Here is a 27,136-nt window from a genome sequence, read left to right as displayed (position 1 = left end):
TTTGGCAAAAAAAGTTTTGAAAGTGAAAGTAGCAATCATGTAGAAGTGGGGGAGGGGATGATCATGTGGGAGGTGCAATCGTGCAGCGGGGGGTGGGGGGGGAAGTGATCGTGCAAGAGGGGATGGAGGGGGGTGATCATGCAGGAGGGGCAATTGTGCATGAGCACTGAGCTCGATAATATGGAGGAACTACAGGCCGATGAAAGTGCGTTTGCTAATGATGCCACACAGCTGCCATATTGGGACTCACTCCCAAATGAAAGTTCCATCGTAAACAATGCGAAAATATTTTTATACCAGAATCGTTTTGCATTCTCCCTTTACTTAATAATTGCTGTTTACTCATGAATTATACAATGAACGAATGAATGACAGTTAGCCAAACTTTAAATACTCAGATTCAGCTCCACCTAAGCAAGTGTTAGTAAAACTGCTGATAATTCTATGCTTGCATACATTATGGGCATTAGGAGCATAAAAAGGTATTGACCGATAACTTGCATTTATATAAAATGTAATTAAAAGTTTTAGCTACTGATGAAATACTACCCATTGTTACAAGATTCATAATTAAGCAAGCTCAGGTAAGAATTATGAGAAGACGAAGAACCACATATAAATTTTGTTATATGACATAATAGTTGACATTCAATAGGTAGAAATTCAGCAATGACTGGTAAAAGAGTACAATATGGGTCCTACTTGGGAAATCAAACACCTTTCTGATAGAATTTCTCCATGATATATATATATATATATATATATATATATATATATATATATATATATATATATATATATATATATATATATATATATATATATATATATAATTTAGAAATATTTTTACTTGTTATGTCCCACACCGGGCATCAATAGAATGAGGTACAAAAAGACTTACAGGTGATACTTGACATGATATGAACAGTGCATAAAATTATATAAAACTGAATTACAATCAGGCAAATCAATGAGACCAAATATATATCTATGTGTGTGTATTCATACAAAGAAAAAAATATAAATCCAACATCATTAAGTATGAGAACACAATTTTGAATGCATAAATAATTCCAAAGCACAAAAAAAAATTGTTGGGTGTTTTCAATCTTAATTTCACAAGAAAATAAAATAACTTCATTATGCATAAAAGTACATGTAAATATTTTCACAATGTAAACTTAGGCTGGGTTTCCAACATACAACATTACAATTAACTATGCTGTAAATTCTTAATAATCAAGGAGGTGGATGGCTAGCACAGCGTGTTGCTGTTACTCATTATTATTACATGAGAGCTTGTTCCTGCCTGCACCTCCACGCCGATCAGGGGCATATTTCAAATGTTGTGATATGGCAGTGTCCACAGCCGCCTCCGTTGCTGTTGGCTGACTGGCCATGGTACTGTCTGAAAAATAATAAGCATTTCCACTTAGTATATATTGGGCTTTATGATTATCAAACAAGACTTGCAATGTGAATTACGCTCAAGTCATGCACATTATAAACTGTCATTTAGCAGAATTAATTACCTCTGACAACTTTATAAAAATTCAGGTTCCGGAAAGGTCTCTTCCCATTCTTTCCACACCAATTGTATGTGGACATCACAGCATTGGACATCACCCTTATTTTAAAAAATAAAAACAATTTAGTACACCAGTGTTCGAAGCAGCTTGTAACAAATTTTAAGTTCCACTGCCCTTAAAAAGCCTCAATTAATATTATTCTTTATAATATAAAGTTATTTTCATATCTTTTGATAACCATTTTACCAAAGGAAAACAATTGTGCACCGAAAAACTTGAACAATTCCCCTAGTGACAAACTACCGCAATGAAGGCTTCATTGTTACAAGCGGCAGTTTGTCGGCGGCCAAAGGGTTAATATTTTTTTTATGACAAAACTTCACATTTTTAGGTGCACAATAACTGACAATTGTTTTCCTTTTGCCTTTGGTTAGTCCTAACTTGTTAAAAGAGGACATAAAAAATAATATATTATAAAGAATAATATTAATTGAGGCTTTTTTAAGGGCAGTGGAACTTTAAATTTGTTACATTGCGGGACAATGCGGTAATTCGTCGGACCCGAACGGCCGAAGCATTATCCACACCAGCAAAATATTTAAAAAGGTTCTGAACCAAACTTGTCCAAAGTAATTTTTGCAGAGTCCCTTTTTGCCACAGACTGGTGTTTTTTTTTCACCAGACCCACGGAAAAATGAATTGATTATTTACCATCGATTTGTACACACTATCAGGGCCATATCAGCGACAGCTAAACGTGATAACCGAATGATGAAATCGGGTGCCAGAGGATTCGATCGTCAGATGCACGTTCCCGAGTCCAACGCTTGAACCACTCGAGTGTCCCGAAGGGCTCGGGCCCGGGTGAATTTCCATTGAATGGAACGATATAGATTCCAGCACACCAGTAACAGTAACACATCATGGATTCTGTGATCTTAAAAACGTCCAAAAACAAAAGCAAAGACACAAAATAGATTTATATTATTATACTTACCAAAAATGATCACAGCGGAAGATAATTTTAACTAATAAAGCTAAAGTCTTCTGCAGATTAAAGCGGATTGTCTGCCACACTCAGAAACAGCTGAAAGTTCACAAGTTTAACACAACTTTGCAAATGGTGGCTCGTGATGCGGAAATAGCAATTAGCCAATCAGATCTCTCCTCCAGTGAAAGGCAGACACAATCACACGGCACGAGGTGGCAAAGCGCTCACCCTGTAAACTCATGAAGCAAAAAAAGCAGTTTTAGATAATCGCGCTGCGACTGTACTGCGTCGTGATATGGTTGTACAACCAATCGGCCTATTCGCGATGTCGTGAATCTTTCATACTGACGCCGTGTGCCTGCTGGGATGCTACTTCCATCATGGATTGTTGTTTCCACCCCTTTGTGGAGCAGATTGTCGGTGTGTGCCAAGAAGAGTTACAAGCTGCTCAGCGTTGGAACGGTGTTGGAATGCTCCACCTCCTTGCCAGTACGCCCTGGTACAATATCCTCTTACTTCATTACATTTAAACTCGAGTTTTGATTGTTTTGTTGATTATAATCATTTAACGTGAAATCATTTATTTGGAGTTGATGTTTATTTATTTAATTTTTTGTATACTTAGTCGAGGCTTGTGGAAGAGCTACAATTAGTACACTGAATGGATCAGGACACAACAGGACAAAAGAAACATTAGAGAGACAGGGAAAACACCAACAGCAGAGTTGAAGGCCAAGATGGAGGCAAACTTGGACAAACAATGGGTGTGGGGAGAAATGAGGGGCAGAAGAGGATGTATAGGGTGAAGAAGATGGAGACAGAAGGCAATTAAGACCACTCCCCTCCCACCCCTATCCACTTGGATTCCAACCCATGGGGTTTGTTCATGCTCTATCTTTCTAACTGCTGAGCATCAAACGAGGAAGCAGCATGTACAATTTTTAAAGATGTCGCATGACTGGGTCACAGAATCGAACTTTCCAGACTCAGAGTGGATGGCATTGAGTCTGACAGCGGCATCGAGACCACAATGGCATTGAGTCTGATAGTAAATGATCTTTTGTTGTGTACATAGTCGAGGCTTATGGAAAAGTTAGCACACTGAATGGATCAAGACGTAACAGACAAAAACTCAATGCAAAACACGCATGCATGGAGAAGGAAACTCCAAGGAGGAATAACTGGAAATTATGAGGGATTTGGGTGGGGTTAACGAGGGGAGAATAGATCATTGTTTTCGATTGGGGATGATCTGAGATGGTGGTGAACAGCTGTCTTGAAAACCTGGAGTAAATCATGAGATTGAAGAGGATCTGGAAGTTGATTCCATAGGTGGGGGAAAAAAAGGAATGAATAAGTGGAGGTGAGCAGTTATCCTGGAATTGGGTAGTTTAACCAAAAGGTGGTTGATGGTGGACAGTGTGTGCTCTGCAGAAATCTTGGGGAAAGCGGGGGGTGGGGGGGGGGATGATTGACTGAAGGTCCTCAAGAGGATTGTTAAGAAAGTAGATTGGAGGGTTTGCCAGATGGTGCTTTCGGAGAGAGATAGTGAGAGCATGAGATTTGTCAGGATTGAAAGACATATTCTAAGTGTTTGACCATCTTGTGATTTTGTCAAGGTCTGAAGAGAGTGAAGAAGCTATCGCCTTCTTGTCTGAAGGATGAGGGATGTCATGATAAAGGATGGTTTCATCAGTAAATGGATAAAAAGGATTTTCCTGAGATTCAGAGAGATTACTTATGAAGATCAGGAATAGGACTGGGTCCAGAGCACTGCCTTGGACCACTCCAGCCTTGACAGGGAGAGGATATGAAAGGATTCTGTTGAGTGCCACACATGAGCCTCAAAAGTAGGAGAAGAGGAAGTCATTAACCAAAGAGTGGAGTTGGTCTTCAATGCCATAGGCAGAGAGTTTGGAGAGCAAGCCAGGATGCCAGACTCAAAAACAAAAGATATGTCCAGAGAGATGGCCCTGATCTCATCTCTGACATTGAGGGTTTCCATCCATTGTTGGGTGAGTAGAAGCAGCATTCCCAAGGTGGCGTGACCTGGTCTGAAACCAAATTGATGATCTGGGATAAGGTTGTTGGAGAAAATAAGGGATTTCATATCAACTGCAATGATTGATTCCATAACCTTTCTGATGATTGGAAATAAACTGATAGGTCTCTCGTTTAAGGGCATCAGTTTTTGCACCTTTTTCATATCAACTCTAATGCAGTGATGGTGGATTTTCAAGCAATTGGAAGAAGACCAAGCACAAATGACATGGTGAAAATGGCAGAGGAACGGGAAAGAGCAGCAAAGGAAAGAGCAGGTTTTGCTGCCGCCCGGTACAGTTGCAGAGTCAGAGTTGAGGGTTGAAAGAACCTTCCCACCTTCTCAGGTACAAAAGATACAGAGTCCAGGAGCAGTTGGGTACTCCAGGGAATGATAGGTACTGAGAGTGAGGACACAAGATTTGGAGGCAAACACAGAATTGAGGCATTCAGCCTTCTCACGAATGGAGTCTGTTGTGGTGCCATTTGAAGAGAGGGAAAAGATGGAGCATACACCAGAGACAGACTCAACAAAGCACCATAAGGTTTTAGAGGAGGAAGACAAGTTTGAAAGTTCATTCTTGAGGTTGGACGGATTATGTTTTCTGGCTCTCCTGAGAGTGGACACACACTTGTTGTGGACTTTTTGGAATACACTGAGATTGCCTTCAGTCGGATTAGCCTTCCAGGAAGAGAAGGAAGTATTTATGATTTATTTATCTTCCCAACTTTATCACTCCATGAACAGAGTGAATTAAAAAAAATTTTTCACAAACTATTTCTGGAAGTGTTCAGATTTCACTTGAGGGAGCTCATCGATGACAACACTTGCAAATCCTTTTAAAACGAGACCAGCATTCGGTAGAGCGCATACCTTTGCCAAGCTGAACAGTTTATGTTTTGTATCCCACTGATAGGCCGGATGTGCATTATGACTTTCATCCAAATTAAATTGGTTTGTTGTTGTCACCGAACCAACTCATCCACAAAGTTTTGACAAAACTCCACTACAATGTTTTGAAATATTGTGCTATATATCGTTTTTTTGCCCTATCTCTCAATGGTGAAGAATCACACTCAAAAAATAAAATATACATTCTTGGATTCGGATCTGGATTTTCATGAAAATCTAATCGATTTGTCCTCGTCACCCACCCAACCTGTCTATCAAATGTCGTCTGAATACATCCATAACTTTTTGAGATATTCTGCTCACAAACAGACAGAGTTGAATACATAACCTCCGTTCACCTTCGTGGCAGAATTAAATAACGTGTACACAGCCATTTACGCTGAATCCGGACAATAGTGGAGGTTAGGCACAGGATGAATTCAGGTTGATACAGGACCAGGAAATAGCTGAGCATCACGAGGCAGGCGAGACACAGAAAACAGTACCATAGGCAGGCACTGGACGCCTAGGTACAGAGGCAGGATCACGGGACCACAGACCTCACACTAAATAACTGCAGGACGGATGGGAACTGCAGATTGTCAGAGGAATAAGTCCTCTCATGTTCCTCATTCTTAAGGTATGACAGTGCGCTTTTATGCATAAGGGTCTTCCCTCCATGCTTGCTTACATTGACCAATCAGTGTTCTCCATGCTTGTTTAATCATACACACCATCATAGGAATCTCCCCCTCCCAGTTTGTTCGCTCAGTTCACACAGGGATGGGACATCTTATCCTGTCTACCTGCTAAATTAGGCAAAGCCGCCCCTCACAGTGGTACAAAGACACCTTATCCTCAACATGTCCTTAATACAGGAGGTATGTAGTCCTAAGAACTATGCAAATGCACATGTGGCAGTGCTTGGGCCTTAAACTAGCCACAGAACCCCCCCCGCCCCCCATCCTCCCTCTCCCCCACCACCACAATCCCCCCTATAAACATAACAACACCATCAAGGGATACCTGCTATTTTATATCCGAGAGAAAATCAAACAACCATTTGAGCAGAGGTCCCTGAACACCAAAGAGATAATTTAAAAATCAAGGCTGGATGCCACACAATGTCAAAGACTTAATCGATCTCCAGAGAGATGGACCTAACCTCTTGTTTGTAGCTCAGAGCATCCATCCACTGCTGCGTCAGAAGGAGGATAGATAGATGGCCTCTTAATTTAATTGCATCTTATCCGTTTTCATTGTTTGGTGGTGTGTGTCACAGCACGGGTGGAGCATGGTTGATTACGGACATGCGTCGAGGCGAGAGCCTTTTTGAGATCAACCCCACACAGCAGGTACAATTATCAGCCATGTGACCATTCCACACTGCACGGTGTGCTATCGGCATTAGAATATCCTGCTACACAATTTGCATTAATTAAATATATGTGTTTCCGGTGCTGAAATGGCCACACTGTTGTCAGTTTTTGTAACCTCTGGGTTTGGCTTCAAGCGACTGGTTTCCCTCTCGTGTTGGGGGCTGGAGTGGGTATGGCTGAGTTTTCCTAAAATCTTTATGTTTGCTGTTCCTTGTACATTTCCAAAACCCTGGACCAATTTTTAGATCCTCGTGGAGGATCTCCAAGTCTAACTCACGTTGTTGTTCTTGTGGACTTTTTTGTTTCACAGCCTCCAGTTTTCATCGAAACTTCCTGAAACTTGGCGAATATATGTAAAAATACCCTGCGCAGACAGTAACCATCTCCGATTTTGAAAATTCCTCCTAGAAAAAAAGTTATGACGTTAAAATATCTCCGCTAATGGAAATCGCCTAAAAAATTATCTCCGAAACTCGGCAAGCTTTTTGAATTCTGTTTGCGGGAATCGAATAGGACATTAGCAGAGATGAATTACCGCACACATGATACATCACTATGACGTCATATCAATTTTTATGCCGTCATTCCTATTTTTTGACACTTTTTGTTTCACAACCCAGAGTTTTCATCGGATCTTCGTGAAACTTGCCATGTATATGCAGAAAGCCCACACACAGGCAGTAACCATCTCCGATTTTGGAAATTCTTCCCAGAAAAAAAGTTATGACGTCATAATATCAGTGCTAATGGAAATCGCCCATACCATTATCTCCGAAACTAGTTTGTTTCACAGCCTCCAGTTTTCATCGAAACTTCCTGAAACTTGACATATACAGTATAGGTAAAAATACCCTGCGCAGATAGTAACCATCTCCGATTTTGAAAATTCCTCCGAGAAAAAAAGTTATGACGTCAAAATATCTCCGCTAATGGAAATCGCCTAAAAAATTATCTCCGAAACTAGGCAAGCTTTTTGAATTCTGTTTGCAGGAATCGAACAGGGCATTAGCAGAGATGAATTACTGCACATATAATGCATCACTATGACATCATATCAATTTTTATGACGTCATTCCTATTTTTTGGCATTTTTTGTTTCACAACCCAGAGTTTTCATCGGATCTTTGTGAAACTTGCCATGTATATGCAGAAACCCCACGTGCAGGCAGTAACCATCTCCAATTTTGGAAATTATTCCTAGAAAAAAAGTTGATGTCATAATATCGCCGCTAATGGAAATCGCCGATACCATTATCTCCGAAACTAGGCAAGTTGTTTGAATTTTGGTTGCGGGAATCAAGCCGGGCATTAGCACAGATAATTTATCGCAAACTTGATACATCACAGTGACGTCATATTCGTTTTTATGACGTCATCATTAAGAGGACGACGATCTTAGCTCATTCGAGCTTGTTTCTGAAATGTGCTGTCCCGCATTGTTTTCACATGCGGAAGGTCAACATCACAATAAAAACTTTCAATTCTTAATCAAATTGATGTAAAAACATGAAATAACGTGATTTGGGTGATCGAGCTTCGTATTTCGGGTGCCTCACTTGGCGCGGAAAGGGGGTGGCCCAATTGCATTTAAATATTTATTTTCTGTATGCACAATGGAAATTAATATTCGAAGGGTCAAGAGTTTCTGTGGGGTTACACTGAGTCTAACAAATGGTTGCATGATCCTATAGTACACCATAAACAATGAAATGAGGAGGAAATTTGGCCTGGCATTGCCATGTTGCCCATTCTTCCTCAAGTGTCTCTTGACTATGCTGTCGTGTTTCTCTCCTTTCCACTGTGTTCATATTGTTGCGGATTCGGGGTTCGAGGCTTTCAATGCGGGCAAGCACTCAGGTTTCCTCCCAAATGCCTGGTTCTGAGGCCGCCAGGTACATAACTCCGTGCGCCGACGGGTTGTCAGGCAATCACAAACGCCAATTGGTACTGCCAATCCTGGAGGGTTACACTACCTCGTGTGATACCTTAAGGGGCTGTCACACCTTTACGTTTTAGCCAGCGTATGCCGACGTATGAAAAATTTGGTGAATACGCTGGCACACGTCAAATACGTTATGGGTAAGTTTTGTATACGTTAAGAGCACGCTGAAGCACGCTGGCATACGTTGTAGTACGCCGAGCTCGTCGACAAATTTTGTGCATGTTCAAAATTTTTCGACGTATGCCAGCGTATGACTCACACGTTCCGCATACGCTGGCCATAAGCTGTAGGCACGTTTTGCGATCGTTGACACACGTCGACACACGTTTCTTGTAAGTTACTCATAAGTCGAAATATGTCGAGGTAATGTCTAGTGTACCCAAAACTTATTTCTAACCTATGAGTAACGTGCTTTGAACCTATGTGTAACGTATCTCCAACGCATATTGACGTATGTAGACGTATTTGACGTCTTCTGGATGACCACAGAACTTACTGAACGTGTTTCTAACTTACAGCAACGTATAATGGCGTATTGGCAGCGTTTAGTGGGAATTGGTATTATATATAAAAATGGGCTTCACAGGAGGAACCCATCAGTGTTCCAGACTCGATGTTTTTTTTGTTGTTTTTTTTTTCTTCGCCATGACGGTGATGTTGACACTTCGATGTCGAGTACGGTTATGATTTGAATCGTTGAGCGGCAGCCTTTTAATAGGCTTTTAATACAGCTATGCCACGTGATCGTCGGCGATACTCTGCCGCGCGCTATTCATAAGTTAGACTATCGTTGGGCATAAGTTGTGAACGTCGACAACACGCAAAGCATTCGTTGGTATAAGTTATCTATAAGTTCTCGAAACGTTCTGTGTATGTTACTAATACGTTATGCATACGTCTAACTCGTTATGAATATGCCCAAAACTGAAAAAAAACATCAATAGTTCAGCGTACGCCAGTGTTTTCGATCAATTTTGATACGTTGCCATACGCTGGCTAAATCGTCAAGGTGTGACAAGGGCTTTACATGTGGTCGGCCGTATAGAGGGTCTCTTGCCCTCAATGCGTACTTGTGTTAACTTACCATATCAGGTGCAGCCTGATACCATATCAGGTTACCATATCAGTGGAGCTTCCAAGTATGCACCAGGTAATAAGAGCCAATTAGTGGGGGTAGAACTACCCGGCTCACTACATATGGGCCATGCTAGACCAATGGAGGAAAAGACAGGGCGAACTGGGTGCATTCACAATACAAGCAATTTATTTATAAAGGCGAGGAAAGGTCGGTCATGTGGCACAATAATAAAAGGTTTTTTTTATGATGAGCAATGTGTACAGCAGGGAAAAGCAAAGAATTGTGGGGTGCGGGAAAAGAAATGCAATTATACACAAAATAATACGCAGTGCAGAGCTAACCCGATCCAAACTTCTACAACCTTATCTTATGCAAACATTACAGATGCCATCAGACACACTCCCAAGGAAATCAGAGAGCAAAGAAGGATGAGAGAAAGTAAGAGGCGTGAACGACCTCTTTGTACCTGGCATGGTCAATGGACCAATGCAACCCAGTCGCTTGGGCGGGGGGTGGGAGGGGGATGGAAGAAAAATGGGGGTGTCTATGCTGTGTGAGTGAGGAGGTGCAAAATGAGGTGTAATGCAGAAGTGGAAGAGTGAAGAGGTGCGTATCTGCAGTTGCTCTTTTAGTTTTTGTGCGTCCACAGTGGACAAGATGGGAGAGACAGAATGTGTGAGAAAACAGCTTAAAGTGTTGTGTGATAAGTTTGTGCGTGTATCTATTGAGTCTATTATCGGTCTGGTGTCCCATCCACTCAGTGCTCCTCCTTTCCCCTCACACGGCTGTCCATGCCTGGACACTCTTCACTTAGGGAGGCTGACTGGCTGGAGGACCGCCACATACTCAGGATCATAGACTGCATATTGTAGGACTGCATCTTGCAGACTGCATGCCGAATGAGCCTGTCACAGTATTTTATTTTGGCTGTGAGAATGAGCAGCGAGGAATTGGATCAAAATGCTCTGTAGGCGTTTCCCAGGCACTCCCATTGGCGTGCAGATGCCTCTCCGAGAAGTAGCTCTGCTCCGTGAGGTTCCAAAGCCGAAAATGACCTCATTCACCCCCGAACATGGACATGTGTTGGGCTTCAAAGGAGGGTCGCGATTTAGTGGAGCACCAGGGCTACTCGTACGATGTTGAACTGACCACAGCGCATACTTGCACTCCGAGCTCCGTGCTAATCTGTTCCGACCTCAAGCATCCGTCATGGTGGGTAATGTCCTTAGTTCGCTGATATACCTAAATGACAGTGGTGAGCATCAGTGCTTCGCTGTGACCGTGGTGAGGTGGGCAGACCCGTCGCTGGAGGGGTGGGGGGGCATTTGGGTGCAATGCCCCACCCCCATGGTGCATCTGGTGCCCCCCCCCACTTGTACGCCACCCATTTATGCCCTGTTGCACCCTGTGAACAACTTCGTGTTTAAGGACGAGCGCCCACTGTGAACTCCTTGCTGTTTAAGAGTTCACCTGTGTGAACTAAAACCCTTATTCCAGATGTTCAACATGGTGAATAATAAGGCCTTCTTGGATAAACTGTTCTTTAATAATATCCTTCTTTGAATAACAGTCAAGAGATAAGTGTGCGCTTGCCAGCGCATCTCCAAAAGCAATTGGCAAGACAATACAGTCCAAGCCCACATGATAAAAGATAATAACGCAAGCACCAACGACCAGCAGCCAAGACGACAAAACAGCCGCAAGACCTCGTGTCGAATGTCGATGCTGTGGGTGGTTATATATATCGTGGATCATTTAGTTTTAAGGAATAGCCAATCAGCGTCTTTGATATGGAGGCCCTATTAAGCAGGTTACCTGATTTTTTGTAAGTTAGGTATGAATGTAATATAGTCATAATATGAATAAGGAAAAGACATAAATTAACATAATTAAAGATGAAGTGCACCGTGTGACCTTCACAACTTACAAAAATAATTTTCTATAAAAATTTAAAATATGTGTGTTTGCAATCGTGCTTACATTTGAAATTATGCAGATAAAACCTGTTTTTGATGCATGCATAATTTAATAAATAAAACCGTCAACCGTCAAATCTCGCAAGTCGCGAGATTAGTGACACGAGTCACGAGGGACGAGTCACGGAGAGTGCTAGCTAAAGGCCCTGTCACACCTTGACGATTTAGCCAACGTATGCCTGACGTATGCAAAATTGGGCTAAAACGCCGGCACACGTCGAATACGTTATGGGTAAGTTTGTATACATTAAAAGCACGCTGAAAAACACTTCCATACGTCGTAGTATGCTGGCTTTCATCGTTGTACTTTGCGGTTGTCCTCAAATTTTAGCATGCTTGAAATTTTACGAAGTATGCCAGCGTATGACTGACACATTCCGCAACGCTGGCCATAAGTTGTAGGCACGTTATGCAATCGTTGACACACGTTACTTGTAAGTTACTCATAAGTCGAAACACGTCGAGGTAATGATTAGCGTACCCGAAACTTATTTATAACCTATGAGTAACGTGTTGTAGGCACTTTACACGATCGTTGACACACATCGAGGCACGTTATGCGATCGTTGACACACGTCGAGGGACGTTACTTGTAAGTTACTCATAAGTCGAAACATGTCGAGGTAATGCTTCGCGTACCCAAAACATATATCTAACCGATGAGTAACGTGCTTTGAACCTATGTGTAACGTTCCTCCAACGCATATTGACGTATGTAGACGTATTTGATTGACGTCTTCCGGACGACCACAGAACTTACTGAACGTGTTTCTAATTTACAGCTACCGTATAATGGCGTATTGGCAGCGTTTAAAAAAATAAAACAACAACAATAACTTCCGATATTTCGTCACGTGCCATTACGTCACGTCCGATTGCCTCTTCAGTTTGCTCATGTCTTCTTAGTTCCTCCTCTGTGAATATTTTCTGTTTGAGGATATTGTCACGTCGACGTCGAAACTTAAAAGCAAATGTCCGAATATATTTTAAAATTCGTGATAGACTAAAAAAAAACAACAAAAAAACAACAACTTCAGATATTTCGTCACATGCCTTCACGGAGCCAAGGAGAAAAAAGAAAATGTGCCTTGACGGAGAAAATAAGTTTCGGGTATGCTAAACATTACCTCGACGTGTTTCGACTTATGAGTAACTTACAAGGAACTTGTGTCGACGTGTGTCAACGATCGCATATCGTGCCTACAAATTATTCCCAGCGTAGCGGAACGTGTGAGCCATACGGTGAGTACGTCGTAAAATTTTCAGCATGCTTGAAATTTCACGACTTACTAAACGTACCACGAAATATGACAGCGTACTTCATCGTTTTTCAGCGTGCTCTTAACGTATACACAACTTACCCATACCGTATTGGACGTGTGCCAGCGTTTTAGACACATTTTTCATAGGTCGGCGTACGCTGGCTAAATCGTCAAGGTGTGACTGCGTGGTTGACACTTCCAATTCTCAGGTGGTTATGATTTAAATCGGCGTGCGGCAGGTTTTTAACAAGCTACGCCACGAGTTCGTCGGCGATACGTGCAGCGCGCTATGCCTAAGTTAAACTATCGTTGGGCATAGGTTGTGAACGCCGACAACAGGCTAAGCATTCGTTGGTATGTTATCTATAAGACAACGGAACGTTCTGTGCCCGTTACTAATATGTTATGCATACGACCAACACGTTATGAATACGACCAAAACTTAAAAAAAAAACATCAAAATTTCAGCGTACGCCAACGTTTTGCATACATTTTTATACGTTGCCATTGCTGGCTAAATCGTCAAGGTGTGACAGCGCCTTAACAGCAATAGAAAAAGACATGGATATACGAAAATGGCTAAGAAAAGGAAAAAGGTTGCGGTTGTGGTTGTGGTCAGCACCCGCCGTGGTCGGCTGCTTTGTACTTCTGATGTTTAAGTTAAATGGTGTGTTTGGTGCTTTGTATATCCCATATCTAGTACTTTGTGCATAACCTTACCTCTGTGTAATTGACTGCTTTAAATGCGGACTTTGTGGTATCTTCAGGCTGGTCGTATTTGCTGTTGATGGTTTAACGTGATGATCGCAGGTCATAGCCTACTGTATATTATTTGAAAGTGCACTGATTCCGGTGCCAACTTCCCCCCGTTTAGTCATTGTATCTCTGGTATATTAATTTTCTAATGTCAATTCTTGACGACACCTTGTATAAGTTCACCTGAATTGGTGCCAATTGTCTAATCATTGAATATCTGCATTGGGAATGTGCCAGTTTGTTGCGTCTCTCCTGCATTCGAATAATTTAAGGCCAAAAACATCGGAACATATTAAATCGAGCTGAGATCAATTTGGTTAAGGCCCGGTCACACCTTGACGTTTTAGCCAGCGATGGCAACGTATTAAAATGTATCTAAAACGCTGGCTTACGTTGAACTTTTGATGTTTTTTTTAAAGATTCGGACGTATTCATAGCGAATTGGTCTTATGTATAACGCATTGGTAACGGACACAGAACGTTTCGTTGTGTTATAGATAACTTACACCAACGAATGCTGAACCTGTTGTCGGCCTACACAACTGATGCCCAACGATAGTCTAACTTAGGCATAGCGCGTTGCACGCATCGCCAACGATGTCTTGACGTAGCCTATTAAAAGGCTGACGCACAACGATTCGAATCATAACTGCCGTAGAAATGGAAGTGTCAACATCGCGGTCACACCTTGGCGATCTTGCCAGCGTATGCCGACCTAAGAAAAATGTGTCTAAAACGTTGGGGCACGTCAAATACGGTATGAGTAAGTTTGGTATACGTGAGTACAACACTAAAGTACGCTATCATACGTCGTAGTAAGTAGAGTACGTCAAGAAATTTTAAACATGTTCAAAATTTTATGACGTATTCGGCGTATGACACACGTTCCGCATGCGATGGGGATAAGTTTTACACACGATATGTGGATGCTTACACACGTCCACAAAGGCTACTTATAAGCTACTCATAAGTCGAAACACGTCGCGGTAATGTCTTTTTTACGCGAAACTTATTTCTAACTTATGTTTGACGTGCTTTGAACCAATTCTTTACGTAGTCCCAACACACATCGACGTATGTAGACGTATTCCAATGACGTCTTCCGGTCGACAAAAAAAAAAAAAAAATTAACGTGTTTCTTGCTTACAACTGCCATATAAAGACGTGTTCCCAGCGGTTTTGGGAATTGGTATATAAAAATGCTGCTCATAAAAGGGGAACCCAACAGTGTTTTCGAGTCCTTTTTGAGTCGATGTCCATGTCAGCAGTAACAGTATCAGTATCAGTATCAGTATTAGTATTAGTATTAGTAGTAGTTTGTTCATGTTGGCAGTAGTAGGTGAGTGTGAGGGGGAGGGTGTGGGTTATGATGGATCGTCCTTGCGTTTAACGATTTAACGATTTAAATGATAAACAACGATTTAACTGGCTGCAACTCCACTATTGAAAGTAGACGCTTGCGCTCAACAATTGGATTTTTTTTACACTCAACGACTTTTAAACGGTACCATTCAGCTAGTTTCATTGTTTACAATGAACGATTTAAATTGCTGTCACTCGCCTTTGTTTTTTGACGCTGGCGCTCGGAAATTTTAATCGTTTCTATTGAACGTGCTAAATCGCTCAAACCCCACTATTGAAAGTCGACGCTTGCGCTCAACAATTGGATTTTTTTTACACTCAACGGCTTTTAAACGGTACCATTCAGCTATTTTCATTGTTTACAATGAACCATTTAAATTGCTGTCACTCGCCTTTGTTTTTTGACGCTGGGGTTTGGAAATTTGAAGCGTTTCTTCTGAACGTGTTAAAACGCTCAAACTCGACTATTTTAAAATGACGCTGCCGATGGACAATTGGAATCATAGCCAAGCTAGACATCGAAGTGTGAACATCCTCGTCATGCCGAAGAAAAGTTTGAAGAATGCTGCAAATAAGTGTCCTGGCCGTGGCCGTGGACGCTGATGCAAGGACGATCCATTATACCAACGTCTTTCAGCCTATGAGTAACTTAAAAGTAACGTCTGTCGATGTGTGGCAACGATCGCGTAACGTGCCAACAACACGTTAATCATAGGTTAGAAATAAGTTTCGGGTACGCTAAACATTACCTCGACGTGTCTCAACTTATGATTAACTTACAAGTAGCATGTGTTGACGTCTGTCAACGATTGCAGACCGTGCATACAACTTGTGGCCAGCGTAGCGGAATGTGTGAGTCATACGCCGGCATACGTCGTGAAATTTCAAGCATGAAAAAATTTGAGGACAACCAAAAAGTACAACGTTTAAAGCCAGCGTACAACGACATATGGCAGTGTTTTTCAGCGTGCTCTCAATGTTATCAAAACTTACCCATAACGTATTCAACGTGTGCCAGCGATTTAGAAAAAAAATTCAAAAATCGGCATACATTGGCTAAAACGTCAAGGTGTGACCGGGCCTTTAGTATGCGACGGCAACCTCAGTATAGATGCGTCAATGCTGCATGAATACAATAGCATACCGGGTTATCAAAAAATTAAATATTATAATTGTGCCCCCCCCCCCCATCCAGTTCATATGTCCCCCTTAATACTGAGCCCTGGCGACGGGCCTGGAGGTGGGTGAAGCGCTATGGTGTTTGTGGTAAGAATATTGAAGTGTTTGGAGCAATCGAAGCATTTATGGTAAGGAGGTTGAAGTATTTGAAGAGTTTGTGTTGAGGAAGTTGAGCATCGGTTATTGTGGGGATTTTTAGAAAGGCGTTTTGGTGGTTGTATGAAGTTGGTAGCATTGTGGTTCGAGAACGAAAAAGTTTGAAATGAAATGTCCATTTGCAGGAATGGTGCGCAGTTTGAATAGGGTTCTGGCAGTATTTGCTAATGAAGCTGTCGCTGTGCAGTCTGGTCTGTGGCATGTATGCATGTATGAAGGAGAGGTCATGTGTGTAAAGTAAAGTAAATCAAATAAAGGAAGAGCAAATGTAATTGAACACCTAACTAAAAGCCCTCACAACGCATTCTGTCCCATCAACCGACAAGACAGAAGGGAAGGGCTATCTAAAGCGGATACTAATTGAAATAACTGTCTCGGGACTGCGATATGTTGTGTTCATTTGCCTTGAGCAGCGGCGGTTTTGTAGAACCGCAAAAATATATATAGTTCACTCTCACCATCTGAGCACATGCATATCTGAGCTGAACTACTCGTCATATGTAGTTCTTCTAGAGCTTCGTTCAGCCTTGTCTGTCCCTGTTTGTGGTGAGGATGTTGAGGTCACACAGAGATTCATGTCTCTGCTGGCTGTGAGCCAGAGGTCAATAGACGTCTGGGTCGGACCGGGGGAGTCATGGATTCACTGGATCATGGGGTGTGACGCTGTCGCTACCTGTGCAGGACGAAAGTCTGAGCCTTCAGGTCCTTGGTGGTTCCAGTCTTGCTCTATGGATGTGAGACTTGGACTCTGACCAAGGATCTGAGATGGAGACTTAATTCCTTTGTTACCAGGTCTCTTCGGAGAATCCTTGGTTATCGCTGGTCGGACTTTGTGTCCAACGATCGGTTGCTGAGACTCAAATTATATTTGTTACCTGCATAGTCCATGAGTGTCAGCTGTGGTTGTATGGACATGTGCATCATTTTCCTGATGCTGATCCTGCTCACAAGATTCTCTCAGCCAGGGAGCCTCGTGAGTGGAAGAGGCCAATTGGGCCGACCACGTGCCTCGTGGTTGCAGCAGGTTGATCGGAATCTCAAGGAGATGGGGATGGGCCAGGCATCTACCTGGGGGATGGCCAGACGGAGGCCCCTGGAGTACTGGCGGAAAGTGGATGCAGCGACACGCTGCTCCAGCACATGCTCCCATACCTGACCTGACCTGACTCGTTCAGCACGTTTTCAGAAGACTTTGGCTAAACCTTCACCATTTGAAGTCCCTTGTATACTTTTTTGAAAAATAAACGTTCATAAAACACTTTCAAGCCTGACAATGGGAAAATGATTAATTAGCAAAGTGGTACAAATGAACACTTAAAAAGTGACCTGTTTTATTACACATGCTCTTTTAAGCATGAGTTGGAGCTTGACAAGTTCTAATCCCAACTGTTCTTACTCGGATCCTTGGTTAACCGAGCTGTGAGTGCGCTAGCACTCTTTATGTAGGGATGGCGTGGAAAAAAAATGTCGGTCCCACCCACTATATACAAAACTAAAGGTGGAGTATCTTCTCTAAAAAGTCACTTAGACTACATATGAGAGCCTACCTTGTCTGCTTTTTATTTTTATTGCATAACTTGTCGAGGCTCATATGAGAGCGAACACACAACGCACAGCAAGGGAGCATGAGATGAGAGGGGCATGGGAAGGACAAAACAGTGGGGAACAAAGACATTCGGAGATCTGTGGAAGGGAGAGGGATGGGGCAGGGAACATGGGGTATTACAAGATGGACACTATAGGGACTTTCAGCAAGGAAAGCAGGGAATTTGAAGGAGGTGGGTTTGGGGTGGATTAACGGGGGTATAAAAGATCGAGGATTTGGACGGGGGACGATAAGAGGTGATGGTGAACAGCTGTTTTGAAGGCCTGGAGGGAAGAATGGGATGGAACAGAGTGAGGGAGTTTAGTCCAAAGGTGGGTAAAAATAGGAATGAAAGAGTGAAGCTGGGCAGTGATTCGTGATTTTGGTGGCTTTACCAGAAGGGAGTTGTTGGTGGACCTTGAGCACCTTGCGGAAATTGTCTGGCAAAAGGCCAAAGCCGATTGTCTGGCAAAAGGCAAAAGCAAAAAATCCGAGATCAGCCAAAACCGGCGAATCTTCTTTTCGTTCATCATCATAATAATAATGATCATCATCTTCAGACAGCATATTTCCGAGCTGTCCTTCTCAATGGCAATAACTCTGGTAGCCTCCGACAGAGTTTTACTTGGTGCAACTTTGTGTGCTATCGTAATTTTAATGGCTTAAAAGGATTCCAAGAAAAGTATGCAAAACTGCATTCCTTTATAAAGGAAAAGGAAAGGATCAGGGGGTGGGCAGGACTACGACTGTCAATCAGAATAATCGTGGCAGGGCTGTTGGACACATTTGCCCTTGGACCAATCAGCCCAATATGGGAGTGGTTAATGGGGGAATATTATCAGGAAGTCAATGACAGCAACAATCCACACATACCCAGACAACAAAATCCAGACTTGGATCAACACCAGGTACTTTCAACTGCGGAAGCAAGAAGTTTTGCAGCATGGCTATGTACTGCTCAGAATTAACTATAATGGCCTCCTCATTATCATTTTCAAAGAAAAATGGTCTCACAAACCCAAAAGTTCCCACCCCACCCCCCCCCCCACACCTGGACAGGAGAGTGGTCTGAAATGTGTCAGTTGGCTCTGTACCACCCTGTACGAACTAAAATTCATACTATTTTAAAGAAAAACTGCATTGGAGTCGTGATTTGGAACAAAAAACGGGTTCAGAATAAACTAATGTGATGTGAAAAACGCTTGTAATTTGGCAAATTAGACCGTCTTTGCATAATTAAGTTTCCTTGTGAAATATCTTGTTTTGCTAAGTACAAGTTATAATTCACATTATTTGTGGAAAACACACGTTTCTGCTTTAGAATAGTGTTTTACAACCAAATATAGGGTTAGAAGCTAATGTGTTGTTAAAAACGCTTGTATTAGGCAAATTAAACCGTTTTTGCATGAATAAGGTTTCTTGTGTAAAATGTGATGTTTACCTTAATGCAAGCTAAACACACATGTGTTTGATTAAAAACACATGTTTCTGTCTTAACATAGTGATTTGAACAAAAATCAGGGTGAGATCAAGTGAATTTGTTGTTAAAACCGCTTGTATGAAGCAAATTTAACCGTTTTTGCATGAATAAGATTTCTTGTGTAAAATGTGTTATTTGTGTAAATATAAGCTAAAATACACACTATTTGATTAAAAACACGTGTTTCTGTATTAAAATAGTGAATTGGAACAAATAAACCGGGGTCAGATTAAGCTAATGCATTTTTTTTAAATGCTTGTGTTCGGCAAATTAGACCGTCTATGCATGAGTAAGTTTTATTGTGCAATATGTGTTGTTTTGCTAAGTACAAGCCAAAATGCACATTATTTGTTGAAAAACACGTGTTTCTGCACTAGAATAGTGATTTCAAAAAAAACATGGTTGGATGAAGCTAATGTGTTGTTAAAAAGGCTTGTATTTCGCAAATTAGACTGTTTTTGCATGAGTAAGGTTTCTTGTGCAAAATCTGTTGTTTTACTGAGTACAAGCTAAAATACACCCTATGTGTGTAAAAACGCGCGCTTCTGCTTTAAAACATTGACGTGGAACAAAAAGCGGGGTTAAAACAAGCGAATGTGTTGGTAAAAATGCTTGAATTAGGCAAATTAGACCGTCTTTGCATAAGTAAGTTTCCTTGTGAAATATGTTGTTTTGTGAAGTACAAGCTAAAATTCACATTATTTGGGGAAAAACACACGTTTCTGCTTTAGAATAGTGATTTTAAACAAAAAACAGGGTGAGATGAAGCCAATGTGTTGTTAACAAGCTCAAATGAGCTAAGATCCTCATCCTCTTAATGATGACGTCATAAAAACGAATATGACATCATTGTGATGTATCAGGTTTGCGATAAATTATCTGTGCTAATGCCCGGCTTGATTCCCGCAAACAAAATTCAAACAGCTTGCCTAGTTTCGGAGATAATGGTATAGGCTATTTCCATTCGCGGCGATATTATGACGTCAACTTTTTTTCTCGGAAGAATTTCCAAAATCGGAGATGGTTACTGCCTGCGCGTGGGCTTTCTGCATATACATGGCAAGTTTCACGAAGATCCGATGAAAACTCTGGGTTGTGAAACAAAAAATGTCAAAAAATAGGAATGACGTCATAAAAATTGATATGACATCATAGTGATGTATCATATGTGCGGCAATTAATCTCTGCTATTGCCCTGTTCGATTCCCGCAAACAGAATTCAAAAAGCTTGCCTAGTTTCGGAGATAATTTTTTAGGCGATTTCCATTGGCGGAGATATTTTGATGTCGTAACTTTTTTTCTTGGAGGATTTTTCAAAATCGGAGATGGTTACTGTCTGCGCAGGGTATTTTTACATATATATGCCAAGTTTCAGAAAGTTTCGATGAAAACTGTAGGCTGTGAAACAAACTAGTTTCGGAGATAATGGTATAGGTGATTTCCATTAGCGGAGATATTTTGATGTCATAACTTTTTTTCTAGGAGGAATTTTCAAAATCGGACATGGTTACTGTTTGTGCAGGGTATTTTTACATATATATGCCAAGTTTCAGGAAGTTTCGATGAAAACTGTAGGCTGTGAAACAAAAAAAGTCCACAATAAGAAGATGAAGAACAACAACGTGAGTAAGATTAGAGATCCTCCACGAGGATTGAAAACCGCTTGTATTTCACAAATTAGACTGTTTTTGCATGAGTGAGGTTTCTTGTGCAAAATCTATTGTTTTCCTGAGTACAAGCTAAAATACACCCTATGTGTGGAAAACATGTGTTTCTGCATTAAAACATTGATTTACACTTAAAAATGCATTGTGAACCTCCCATGTCTATAATCTCGACTTATGTCTCCCTTTGCCCCCATTTATTTAATGTCTCTTTCCTCTGTTATCTGTTTAAATGTTCTTTTAAAGCATCTCGAGATCTTGCAGTGCAAGTCTGGCAGGAAAATAAACGAGCATCGTCAAATGGCAGTCGATGCACTTTAGGAAGCTCTTGGTGGAGCCATTGAGCTCGTGGTGCAGCTGATGGAACTTGTGGTCCTGCCCCAGGTTGGTTGCAGGGCAGTTGGGGTGTAGTTCAAACCACTGAGACCGCGTCACATGACCTCCCGGTCTGCTCGGTCAAATTGATAGAGGCACGGGGCTCTATCACTGTGGCACCCGGGTAATTCTGCAGCCCAACATGCAGTGTAATATGGCAAATAGGCCTGGAACTTGCCCGGGGCCATGGATTTCGCTGGCAGTTGTGGTCACATTGACACGACCTGCGGGACTCAAACCAGGCAACCGAAACGGATCTGCGGCTGGAGCAATATACTGCATATAAAACAGAAAAATAAGGGTGTATGGTGAAGCCTCAGTCGACCCACGAGTCTATGAATTAAGTACTTTTTGAAGGTGAGTTGAACCATGAGTACGTCTTTTCATTACGTATTATTGGACTATGACTACGTCTTAATTAGGGATGATTGGAATGCACATTTTAGACATTTAGACCAGTTAAGACCTTTTGGACCTTTTTAATACTCTTTATTAGCCTCCGTTGGACTTGTACGAAATGGGGGCTTATGAATTTGGTCGTGATTTTCATGTCCGTGCATGCGAGTGCTTCCGCAACCATATCTCGGACATGTATGGACCGATTTTATTTTCACTTGGCACAAAGTCAACACATGATGGTGTACATAAACACATCATTTTGTTTCGTGATGCGATCAAAGATGTCCAAATTGTGGCCATTTTCATTATTAAAAAAAAAAATCCGGTGTCAAAAACATCAACTATTTTTCGGACATGCATTTACCGATATTGTTCGAACTTGGCACGTAGATAAAGAATGATGGCTTGCATAAGCATGTCGTCTTTTTTCGAGATCAGATTCAAGATGGCCGACTGGTGGCCATTGTGTTACTAAAATGTGTCCCCAACCATTTCTCAGACATACATGGTCCTATTTTGTTTAAACTTGGCACAAGCACAGTACATGATGGCATATACATGAACCTCACTTTGTTTTGTAATCCCAAAGATGGCTGACTGGTAGACTAGCGGCCATTTTAGTTGTTAAAAAAAAAAACAACAAAAAAACCGGTATCGAATCGGTCCTCAACCATTTCTCAGATATGCATGGTCCAATTTTGTTCAAACTTGACACAAATAAGGAATGATAGCTTACATATACACATCATTTTTTTGAGATCAGATCCAAGATGGCCGAATAATGGTCATTTTAGTTGTAAAAATCCCGATGTTGAACACGTGCTCAACCATTTCTTGGACATGCATATACCAATGTTGTTCAAACTTGGCACACAGATGAAAGACTGAATCCTTGCATATGCCCATCATATTTTTGCCGAGATCATATCGAACATGGCTGACTGGTAGCCATTTTGTTACTTAAATGTGTGCCAAACCATTTCTCAGACTTGTATTTTTTTCAGTATATGATGTTCAATTTTTTTCAATCTTGGCACAAGCACAATACATGATGACATACACGTGCACTTCACTTTATTTTGAGATCTGATTAAAGATGGTCGACTAGTAGACTGGCGGTGATTTTAGTTGTACACTAGATGACCCGTGAACCCGTTGGGTTCCCGTTGTGACAGCGGTTGACAACAAAATCATTTCAAAAAAACAAAACAAAGACAGCTCCAGCGAACTATACCGCTGAGGTTGTTTGCATTTATCAAATTCTTCCGAAGAGTACTTGACTGAATCGGGAATTGATTTTTTAAAAAAAATTTCTTTGCCCGATTTTAACGAAACTTGATACTGCACACTGCAGGAGAATGGTCAGTAAGGTGGCCCTAAAAAAATTGTGTTATCGTGTACTGTTTGGGGCTTTGGGCTGTATTTCGGGAATGTACATACATACACGCATACATACATATATACAATATGAGAGTTTTAGTAATATATAGGTAGAAGATAAATATTGGCTCGCCCTTTAACTCTGTGCATTAAAATTACTAAAACAATGGGGCTATGACATTTTATGTCTTCTTTACTTGTTGTACATGTACCCCTTTAAACCCTTGACCTTTACACCCTTTAGTTCCATTGGCCCTCTTTACATTTTAGACCCCTTTTAGGCCTTTTGGATCCCTCAAGATTCTTTTCGGACCCCTTTAGATGCACACCACCCAACCATCTATACTCTATAGTCTTCTTGCAATATACAGACTGTACTCTTTTCAGAAAGTAATGTGTAATCTCCACCCACCCAGAGGATGGGTACTCTGATAGTTTGAACATAATTTACAAAATGGGTTACTAAATTGGTTCACCAATTAAAACCAAGAAGCGTGTTGTTTTTGACGTCAAAACAAAGGGTCAAAGGTCAAGGTTGCATAAAATCGTCAATTTTCATCCGATTGACTTGAAATTTGAACAGGGTTTGTATATTTTGTCACAGAATTGGTTCACCAGAAATCTGAACGATCTATTTAGCTGTTTTGACGTGTCAACGGTTTCCATGACAACAATTTCACCCCATTATGAAATTGTACTTTTTTTGTGAATCATATCAAATTGAAACTTATGCACCTTATTTGTACGGACGTGTAGTAAGGTTTGGTCAAACTCAGTCAAAGGTCAAGGCTGTTCAAAACATGCAAAACACTTATTAGGCCACAATTAGAATGAATAGTCCCAAATGAAACCGATGCTCATCTCCCGCTGGAGGGCGGTCGTAGTCTGGCTGTGTTCAGTGATAAAGAGGGTCTTTGTGTTGTAAAGGGTCTATAGGTTCTTAAGGAGTCTAAAAAGGTCCAAAGTGTCAAAAGGATCTTAAAAGGACTAAAATGGACTCAACAGGATGAAAGGACTGTCCCTTCTCTGCCCCACCCCAACTCTCTGTCTTCCCCTCCCCCTTTCTTTCCCATTCTTTAAAGCAAGAGGGCATTGATGACATTAAGAGGTTAAAAATTAATTGAAATATTGAATTAACTAATGATTAATAGTAAATTAAAAGGTGAAATTAAATAATCATTAACATCAAAATTAAGAGGATTAAAATGTTAAAATTCAAGAACGAGGAAATATTCATGACGGAATCTTGGGATATATGACGGATACATAGATGACATTTTGAGTTAATTAGCTAATTGTCTCACCACCTACATGGAGATTATAAAAGGGCTCCATTAGTTTTTGTGTATCGACGTCATGAATCGTCATCTCGAGTTTCAAAACAATCGATTGAGGAGTGGGGAAAAAAAACCCCAAAAATAATTGTTAATGTTCCCAATGCTGGAAGGGAGGAAGGAAGGACTGACAGATTGAAGGAGATCATTATGGCTCCACAGGTCTTCTCAACTTTGTCATAGACTGAGCTAAAAATGTATCAGCCAAATTTATAATACATACAAATCGGGCATCGCACTTGTTACTTGATTCGAAATTGCTGTTTCTATTGTAGCTATTGTTTATTTGGATTTTACAAGTATCTTATATGCATGACATCTTTCTTGGTTTTTTTTCTATTCTTCCAATCATTTCCTAATGAAGGTAGCAATTTTTTTCTGGCTGTACTTCTAGAGTTGTTCAACTACTGTTTGGTCTGGACATTTGACCGAGCTGACCTATAGGGCATGTTATATATATATTTTTTGTTTGTGTACAAAGTTTATGCTCAAAGAAGAGCGATGGAACAGAGGGTAGAAGACAATTTGTACCGATGGTGGCAGATGTAGGACAACGTGTGGACGCAAGGAGGAGAGGAATGAACATGAGGTGGAGAGAGAGAACAGGGAAGGAAATGCTGTAAGTAGATGGGGAAAGGTAAGGTATGGTGGGGTTAAAGAGTAGAGAAAATATTATGAGTAGAGATAGAGGATTACCTGAGCTTGTGTTGCATTGTCAACTTGAAGCCTGTGGGGGAAGAGTGGGATTGAATAGATTGAGGAAGGAGGTTCCACAAGTATGGGAAAAGAGGAAAATGAAGAGAGGAGTGGAGGTGAGCAGTTGGCATATATTTGGGAAGGGTAACAAAGTATGGGTTGCTTGAAAAGTTCTTTAAGACCAAGAGGGACCTGGGGATGGACCAAGAACATAGGGAAGAAGGGGCAGGTGGGTGGAGGAGAGCAGATTTTTGGCGTTAGAGAATGAAAACAATAAATACCTGAGAATGTTGAATTCCTTTTTTGTTCTCATGTAAGCACAAAGCTGTGGGGTAGCATCATTGGCTGTGGGGATGGCTGTGTCACTGGTGCAGAGCTCTCTGCTGGTTAAAGCAGGCATTTGGAATTTGGCCATGGTGCCGGCAAGAGATCGCCCACTCTTCCCAAAGGACACCATGGGATCTTTAACATCCATTAACGAATGCTGGTAGATGGGATGCCCAGTTCAACTTCCATCTGAGGGACAGCACACACATTGATGAATCACTCTTCCTGTGAAACACCAGGATGACAGTTTATAGCTGAGTTGGGATTCAATGCAAGGCGAGACAGCTTAGAAGTGAGTGTGCATGCCTCTAGGTCATCCTGTCAGCCCAGAATGTTGAATGTAAAAGGTGATTGAGATCAACATGTGTTGCCCCATGCTGTGTGAAACAGGAGCGGATTGAGCAGGGAGTGCAGACGGAGGGTTCAAACCTGAGTGGCGTTAGTGCTCGGTGCTGCTGGGAAGATGAGAGCCTGCCTGGAGCTGATGGCCATGACATTGGGAGCCCCATCCTTGATTCCATCCCACCTCGGCTAGGTACAAAACCAAAATTATACCTCATCCCTTTGACATCTATACAACGTATCAATTGTTAAATCTTCTCTGCAAATTCATTTTCCACTTGCTTTAAAATCTATAATAATAAATGTCAGTGTGTCAGGTAGTGTGCTTGTGCGTATGCGTGTGCGTTTGTCTGTCTTCCATAACTCCAAAACCATGAAACCTCGTTGCCCAAAACTCTGCATGCGTCCTAAGGGGACTACAAGGGAGTGCATGAATGAAAACTGTGTATTTGGGTAAATTGAAACACCCCTTTTGAAGATAATTAACTGGGTGCTCATCATGAAAAAAACAAGAAGAGGCTTATGGGTTGGTAGAAATTGAAAGTGGGTTTTATTACTTGCAAAATCGAAGATTTTTTCAAGTATATTGGTTAGTCGATTTTGTTATTCAGTCTGTCTGTCTGTGTTTGTTTGTTTGTTTGTTTGTTACTTGGCAAAAAACATTTTTTGCCAAGTATGTTGGTCAGTCGTGTTTGTTACTTGGTGAAAATTTTTTTTAGCCAATTACGTTTGTCTGTAGCGTTTGTTTGTCTGTCTTTGTCTGTCTGTCTGTTTGTCATACAATTTTTGGCCACAGTTTTCAAGCAATCGTTCTGAATTTTTCTTTGTGTGTAGGTGACCGGTCAAGGACGGCAACGCTAAATTTTGGTGAAGATCTGAATCCGGATTCCAGAATTTTTCAAGCGATTCTTCACCATTGAGAGATGGGGCCAAAAACGATATATAGCATGATATCTCAAAAGGTTATAGATGGATTCACACAAAACTTGGTGGACAGGTTGGGAGTGCCACG

The 27,136-nt window shown here is 41.3% G+C and overlaps 1 protein-coding gene and 1 long non-coding RNA gene across 4 annotated transcripts in view; one reads left to right on the top strand and one right to left on the bottom strand.

The window, feature by feature from the left end:
- Nucleotides 1-27,136, top strand: part of LOC147034004 (suppressor of fused homolog) — a 112,762-nt gene that overhangs the window by 66,961 nt on the left and 18,665 nt on the right. For all 3 annotated transcript variants that reach the window (XM_085874820.1, XM_085874803.1, XM_085874811.1), the window contains 3 exons: nt 2,934-3,019; nt 6,735-6,807; nt 26,173-26,317. In XM_085874820.1, coding sequence (XP_085730946.1) covers nt 2,934-3,019; nt 6,735-6,807; nt 26,173-26,317 — 304 coding nt within the window. The remainder of the gene's footprint in view (nt 1-2,933; nt 3,020-6,734; nt 6,808-26,172; nt 26,318-27,136) is intronic.
- On the bottom strand, nt 862-26,331 carry LOC147034005 (uncharacterized). Its single transcript, XR_015056465.1, has 4 exons — nt 26,212-26,331; nt 25,737-25,971; nt 25,456-25,486; nt 862-1,408 (listed from the first exon to the last, which is right to left on the bottom strand). It is a non-coding gene; the product is annotated as an uncharacterized LOC147034005 (long non-coding RNA).

The sequence above is a fragment of the Eptatretus burgeri genome, chromosome 1 (genome assembly GCF_056783735.1).
Source record: "Eptatretus burgeri isolate ZD-2024b chromosome 1, Ebu_testis_v1, whole genome shotgun sequence".
NCBI lineage: Eukaryota > Metazoa > Chordata > Myxini > Myxiniformes > Myxinidae > Eptatretus > Eptatretus burgeri.
This window is presented reverse-complemented; position numbering and strand designations above follow the sequence as displayed.